This window comes from Genypterus blacodes, unplaced genomic scaffold, assembly GCF_046128005.1.
Source record: "Genypterus blacodes isolate CSIRO-AG114 ecotype Tasmania unplaced genomic scaffold, CSIRO-AGI_Gbla_v1 ptg000093l_1, whole genome shotgun sequence".
Lineage (NCBI taxonomy): Eukaryota > Metazoa > Chordata > Actinopteri > Ophidiiformes > Ophidiidae > Genypterus > Genypterus blacodes.
In genome coordinates, this window is record NW_027466897.1 from 1241559 (window position 1) to 1249198 (window position 7640).

The 7640-nt window shown below is 42.6% G+C and overlaps 1 protein-coding gene across 1 annotated transcript; it reads right to left on the bottom strand.

Annotated features, from left to right (window-relative positions):
* Positions 1-2851: 2851 nt before the first annotated feature.
* On the bottom strand, positions 2852-4699 carry cxcr4b (chemokine (C-X-C motif), receptor 4b). The gene is made up of 2 exons (XM_076159205.1): positions 4619-4699; positions 2852-4482 (listed from the first exon to the last, which is right to left on the bottom strand). Exons 1-2 carry the CDS (start codon positions 4631-4633, stop codon positions 3367-3369), a joined length of 1131 nt encoding a protein of 376 aa, XP_076015320.1. The 5' UTR covers positions 4634-4699; the 3' UTR covers positions 2852-3366.
* Between the last annotated feature and the right edge of the window lie 2941 nt (positions 4700-7640).

Here is a 7640-nt window from a genome sequence, read left to right on the forward strand (position 1 = left end):
AATATTTATTTCATGACTAATTGAGGTTGTAAAATGTGTTATCTTGACGTTTTTAAGATCCGCTCTCTTGTCAATCACTGTTCTGCTGTAAATGGAATTCTGCACCTGGGTTTAAACAAACAACAACAAACTGTGACATCAGCCTGCTTGGGACACAGACGGAGAGGAAGAGTGGTCACAAGCTGAATATAGCTGCAGGATGTGACCAACATGGTTTTAGGGGTTTGATTATTGCTTCTGTCTAGATCCCAACCTTTATTTCATTATTATTCATAGTCATACCTCCACCAAGGCCAACCAGTCTTCTGATTTGGTTTATTTAAATACATACTTCTACGCCGGCAATATGATCAAAGTTTTAATTTGCATGTAAAGATACTGAGAGTGTGGTCAGTTGGTGAGCAGTTGGCATTATTTCAGTTATCCGGTGTTCACTCAGTGCCGTGATCCATGAAATTACTTTCACCCCTTCAGTTGAGTGCGCTGAGTGCAGCCAAGTATGGGGGCCGTTGGTGCACAGCAAGCCGCGATGGTTTGAATACAGTAGGGAGGTCATTAAACCTTTTCTCAGGATGTTGGCCTCCTGACACAGGAAACAGTCTCCCTGCAGCTATCCTGCCAACCAAAACAGTGTCACCATTAGTGGAATAGGTCAGCGCCCAAAAGGAGCCCCGTGTGTTTCTTCCATTACTCTCCAAATGTCTGCACTACTTGTTGCTGTGTGTAAATTTAAGCACCTTAACAGGGAAAGTCACTGTACATTAAATTCCAAACCGGACGTAAAATTCCGGTTTGAGCACTCGGCTAATGAATCACCAGCGGAAACTATTCCCAATCAGTCAATTTCAACAGCTTTAGCCTTTAACCCATCAGAGCAAAGAAGAAAAGCTTTCAGGGCTTCTCACTACAGCACAACACATTCATTCATTTTAATGAGTTTGTATTAAATGATTCATCAGAGGTCAGAGGGAAACTAATACAGATAATTTATATGAGAGAAGCATGACAAGGTTATAATCATACGAGAACGACTAAAGCCTATAATGCACGCTTTTGTTAGTTGATAGTACAGGAGTGCGTGTGTTCCTAACCACACGGACAGAACAAAAGCTTTAATTGTGAATAAAGGCTTAATTCCCAAGGCGGCCATAGGGAATTTATGCGCACTCCAAGTGGGCACTTTGGACAATTTGGATGAAAGCATGTTTCAGATGTGTTTTTACGGTGATGGCGGCTGCCTATTTAGAGAAACGTCGCAAAAAAAATATCAACAAGAGCCACATAACCAGACGCTTACTTATCTGATACAAATGATATGGAAATGTGGTGGATTAAAGGACAAATGTTTCCTCCCTCTGTGTTTCTTTGACATAAACTGTGCTCGTAATCCCATTTGTCCATCCTGAACTCGTGTCCATCTGCACGTGGGAATGTAATCAAGGTTCTACAACAAGCCGAAGAACAATTGAAGAGCTTAATTGCTTTAAGTTAAAACAGCAGAGTTCTTTTTGTACTTTAATTTTCCTGCACCCCAAACATAGACAGGTCATCTTTCTTCATTTTAATTGGAAAGCTTTGCATGGTTTAAAAGCAACATATGCAATAATTCAGTGTTTCCCCTGCATGTTTGGCATTTAGATTTGTTTTTTAAGTCGGTAAAGCTTTAATTTAATGTAGCTGGTAGAGATTTGTTTCATTTATTTTGATATATTCTTCATCACAACAACAGTAGATGACACTGTTTTAGGGCAAACTCTGATATTTAATGTAAATATAATCCTGCTCATACATTATACTGTGTGTTCCAGCAGCAGCGTGGCGGCAGCAGATGCGACGCTGGAGCTCCACCTCAGCTTTCTTCAGACGCAGATGAGGATCCCGAGCGGCAGTGAAGTGTAAATCATCTCTCATCCCCGCTGCAGCTGAGGCTACTGAGCTTTTATGCTAATGCTGAATCTTCTGGGATCATTTCCAAATGACAAAGCACCTCTTGTTTTATCCTGGTTCACTGTGAGAAGCCAGGGTCCAAATGAGCCATTCACCTCATTGCTTGATAGGGCCACTTAACACCTTTTTCTTTTAGTTTTGTTTAAATGTTAAGAAATGGAAATGTATCACTGCTGGAGTCTTGAATGAATGCACTGAAACGCACATCAGCCATTTGAACGACTTTGCTCTCCCTGACTTCTATTGTTCTCCGCTTCCTTTGGTCTCCTTGAACATCCCTCGTTCACACAGATTACATCTCTGCTCTGCATAGCGGCTGCAAAGACAAAATGAGTGTGAATGTGTGTGTTCGAATGGAAACATGGCATCTTTACGTCTTATTTGTGTAATTCTGGCAGATTTACAGCCGATGATATATCGTGTACAACCCTGACAAAAGCTTAACAATACAACATGAATTCTTGCATAGTATTAGATTTGTTTTGTGAGTGAAGGAATGGACACGTTGACCCACTGACCCGTTTTGTTAAGCTAACAGGGACTAACACTAGTTTACAAGCCAAACATAATAGAGGCAGTATATCTTAACAAGTGCATGGAGCGAGAGAAGTTAAAGGGGACTTAACATGCTATTTTCTTCGTTAAGGAGCCATATGGGTCCTAATTAAACCTGAAGATTTCAGCTTTTGTGTCGTGGCTGCTTAAGATGTAAAAGTGCACAGATGTTCTTGCAATTACAGGCCTGTCTGCTCCGTCCTTCTGCTTCTCAGTCAGATCAGGTGGAGACGTTAGGAGACAGAATCCTCCCACCCGCCCAACCCCCCCACACACCCAACTCCACCCCCCTGCCCAGACCCCCTGAGGGGAAACACTCAGATAAGGTAAAACGCACACCACAGAGTCATTATGTGAAGCAGTAAAAAAATTTATTTTCACACACAACAAACAAACTTTCAAAAACATTCCAGCACAATTTTCGAAAAGAAGTAAAAACAAGCAGCATGCATTTGACGCTATTTAACAAAAGAAACCTCCAGTGTGAGCGACAGCAATAAATAACATCTCTCAGAACATCACACAACTTAAGTGCGAAAAGACAACAAATGCTACAAAATATGTACAAGTTTCTTAAAAAACAAAAAGCAGCCTACAATCCCTGAAAACAGACGAGTCGTCACTTGTCAATCATCTTAAACAGTTTTAGAGATGTGATGACAGTAAAGCAAAAGGAATGAAACTCAGACTGGGCACAAGGACACAATCTGCAAAATGCAACACAAAATGTCTTGCAGTAACTTATGCATATTATACAAAATGTACAAAAACTCTTTTTTTTTTTTTTACATCTATACAAAATGTAGTAAGTTCGAGGAGATTAAAGCTTAAATTTTCCCTCCTGAGAGTCTGAAGTGAAGAGTGTTAACTGGCTAACACACTTGAAGACTCGGACTCGGTGGACACAGATGAGATTGGCCCCCGCTTTTTTTGCATGAGATTGACTTTCTGACTTGATCGGCTGCTCACGGTCAGTGCATTCTTGGCTGATTTCTTAAATTTGACTCCCAGGAAAGCGTAGAGGATGGGGTTGAGGCAGCAGTGGAAATAAGCCAGGGCCTCCGTGATAGAAATCCACTTCTCCACTCCCTGCTCTAGTCCACAACTGGGGGAGATCACGTTCAGCAGGATGAGAGTGTCCACAAAGATTCCCAAGCAATATGGCAGCCAGCAGCCGAAGAAGCACAGGATGAGGATGACCGTGGTCTTCAGCGCTTTCTTCTTCAGCGTCTGGCCTTTGGAGCCTTTGGAGAGCTTGGCGATGATGATACAGTAGCAGACGAGGATGACCAAGCCAGGCAGCACGAAGCCCACCAGGATGTGCTGGAAGCGGAAAACTGCCATCCATATGGTCGTGGCCTCACGCGGGTAAATGCGCTGGCAGATGATCCTGGACTCAGCTGTCTCTAAGCTGTCGTCCATGGTGAAGAGGAAGTTTGAACTCCCTGTGTCCTGCACTTGGGCAAACACCAGGTCAGGTACGGTCAGGACGGCCGCGGGCAGCCACACGCCCACATAAATCACCTTCTCCGCCAGCAGCTTCCTGGTGGCTTGACTGTTGGTGGCTCGCACCACAGCCAAATATCTATCAAAGCTGATGAAGGCCAGGATCAGCACGCTGCTGTACAGGTTGACTGTGTAGATCATGTGCACAGACACACAGAGGAATCTTCCAAAGTACCAGCTTTTGGCTGCGTCCACGGCCCAGAAGGGCAGCGTGATGACGAACAGCAGGTCAGCCACAGAGAGGTGGAGCCGGTACTTGTCAGTCATCGTTTTCACCTTTTTCTGATAGCCCATGACAACAATGACTAATCCATTGCCAATAATCCCCAGGCAGAAGATTATTCCATAAACGGTGGGCAGGAAGATCTTGTTGAAGTCGGTGCTGGTCTGTCTGGTGCAGAGCTCCTGCAGGTCCATGTCAAAGTCTCCAGACTCATCGGAGCTGTTGTCTGAGGAGTTGTCAAAGAAATCCATCTGGAAGAAGAAGAGACACAAAGGGTTAAAAAAAAATGCGTTAAACTGTGGAAAAATATATAAAATAACTTACAGAAAACACACGGTTCTCATTTACACTTTACTTAGAGTTAAGAGTATATGTACAAAGTCTTACCTCTAGGTTGTTCATGCTGATAGCTGATTACACTGCGACCTGTGTGAGTCTGTGTGTGTGTGTGTCTGCCCCTGAGCACGCTGATGAGTCTGTGAACTCCGGGGCCCCCGCGCATTAATAGGGGCTCTCCTGGCCCCGCCCCTAAGAGGAGGAGACACGCCCCGCAGGAAGCGCGCGGCTCCAAAACGGTCTGACTATAAAAACAAAGCAGCGCGTTGCGAAAATAAAAGCAGAGAGTCCGAGGCTGTGAACAAACAACCTGCCAAATACTGAGACAACTGATAGATAGATAGATAGATAGATAGATAGATAGATAGAGAGAGAGAGAGAGAGAGAGAGAGAGAGAGAGAGAGAGAGAGAGAGAGAGATCATTATTATGTTTTTATTATACAAAATTATATATTATATTTATTATATATATTTATTATTATGATAATAATAATTAGTTTTTTGTTTAATATTTTGTATTTATTCCTTTAGTAATTTAGTTTTTTTAACCAAACCTTTATCTAACATAATCTCCTATCATTTTATTTTCTGTGTTCTGTTGTGTTTTGTTCATAGTTTCATTATTTATGTGTGTCTCAAGAAGAAATGCTACAAGTTAAAGATGTAAGAGATGTATGGAAATATCTGCATATTATAGGGCCTATAGATTGTTATCATAAATTCATTGTTGACCCGTGACCCACTAGAGATCATTACAGGACTGTGTTTCTGACAGTGTTATGATAACAGACAAAAGCCATAAGCCATGTTAACTCCATATTAAAAAGAAAAATACACTTTGAAGTCTCTGCAGGATAATACCTGCACAGCGATATCATCATTAAGACCCGGCTAACGAGTGCCACTGACACATTTTATGTCCCTACAGGAACAGGAATGAATGAGGAATATAAGAGTAATTACAGCCTTCCAGACATTTTCAGCTAAGCAGTCACATTGTCCTCGTGCACACAGAGGAGTGACAGCCTGAATGGTGTGTCGGCCTCGTATTTCTCTCGACAAATCACTGTATAATTGTGTCTGATGTCAGTTTTCGTCAGTGGAGGTCTGAATCTGTCCTCACCTTTATGCACACTCTGTCACTTCTCAAGCACTGTTATGTCTGCACGCCCCGGTGCTCAACGACCCCCCCACCCCCCGCCCCCCCTCCTTCCCTTCACTACGCTGATTTGAAAAGAACCCCACACTCCATAATGTGGGATTTCTGTCAAACCTCTTGTAGCGTCGGCGTGCAGAGGATCTGTTCCCTCCCGGCCCCAAAAGCCTCTCTGATTTCACTTACGCAGCGTTGACAGGGCCGGGCCACATGAAACTCCCCACCCTCCTCAGCCTGGGATCTTCACAGACAAAGTTGTGGGTTGTCTGAAACCAAATATGCACCATGTGGCCCGCAAATGCTCTTTCATCTCTTTTGATATATGATAGCGGTGATTGATTGAATGAGCCTATCTGCATCATTGATTCCATTTATGTCACCTCCCTGCTGGAGAGCGATGCTTGGAGAGCAGCGATATCTGGGTTGGTTACATATGACATCACATTGTCATATTAATAACTGATTTAGAAACACAATGATGATGTTCTATCTGCAAAACGCTCACACACAATATTTCTGTTACGATGACAACCAGACAGTTGACCTACAGTTGTGTAGGTGATGTTTGTGTAAATATGCAAATTTGTATAAATAGACTCTGATACCATGTGAACAGGCTGTGACCCCGCCCCCTCCCTCTCTCTCTCTTGACAGATCAGAGTGGTTGTGTAAGGAACAACCTGTGCTAATAAGAACAAGACCTGTGAGTGTATCTTTAAGGAGAGAGAAGGCTGGAGGTCATTGTAAAATAATAAAAATGTCAGTTATTTCAGAGGGGACATGACCCCACACCTGCAGGTTCGAGGAGTTGTGCAGTTGTCCTCCACACCCACTCTCTCACAGCAAAACACACACTATATGACTATTACGCCTGCCGAAATGACACCGAAAGTTTCATTCTGGTGATGAAGCAGATCAAGCAGCTGCATATAGTCGCGCGACCCGAAACTTGTGTAATGAATGCTTTTATATGTGCATTTGTTTGGTCTCTGCTGTGAGAAATCCCCTGCAGTTTGCAAGGCTGCGTGTTAACCCTACGATTTAGAAAAGCGACACAGTCAGAACTGGATCGTTGGTATGACAACAAACAGTGAGACAGAGAAAAGGGAGCGACAGACTCTGTTATTAGAAAATCACTCACTTTGCTGCCCGCACCGTTTGACTGAAAAGAAACCAGCGCTGAGAGCCAGAGATTGTGCTGATTTTTGGCTTTCATAACACCAAACAATATGATTATCTGCTAAAAACAATGACAAATCAATAATCTCATAATCTGCAGCTCTTTAGCATTACTAAAACACATTAACACCAACTCATCGGGTGTAAAAACATGTATTAAGAATTACTTATCAAAGCTGCTGTAGATGAATAGTATGTGTTTTTGCGTGTGTGTGTGTGTGTGTGTATGTGTCTGTCTTGCTGGTGTCCTGAGGAGAGGAACAGGAGGCTTGAGAAAGGCCTCTGTATTGGTATGATGCTCTTATCAACGCCATTCAGACGCAGTCAGGCGCTCTGTTATCTGTCTGCCAACACAACTGGTGGATGTCGTCTATGAACTGAATTACATTCGATACTTCATCGTCTTCCTTCCCCAACTCACTTTCACTTCTGAGGGTATTTCACTGACTCATTCTCAGAAGTTCTTTTTTTGAAGTTTTCTGATTTATATTACTACTGAATGTTTCTTAACTTTTCCGTTTGAAAAGTACACAAATCCATTAAAGTTCCCTTTAGACCGGTACTGTATATATATTTATATTTTTTTGGGGGGGCTTTTGGTTTGAATGATTATATTTGAATTATGGCTCAATCTAGATGTGCAGCACAGAATCACTTTCATGTTCTTAGCCCTGCTCGGCATGTAGAAAACACATTAATATTCAGCTTTAAATGAGACAGATACTCACTCTTCTAATT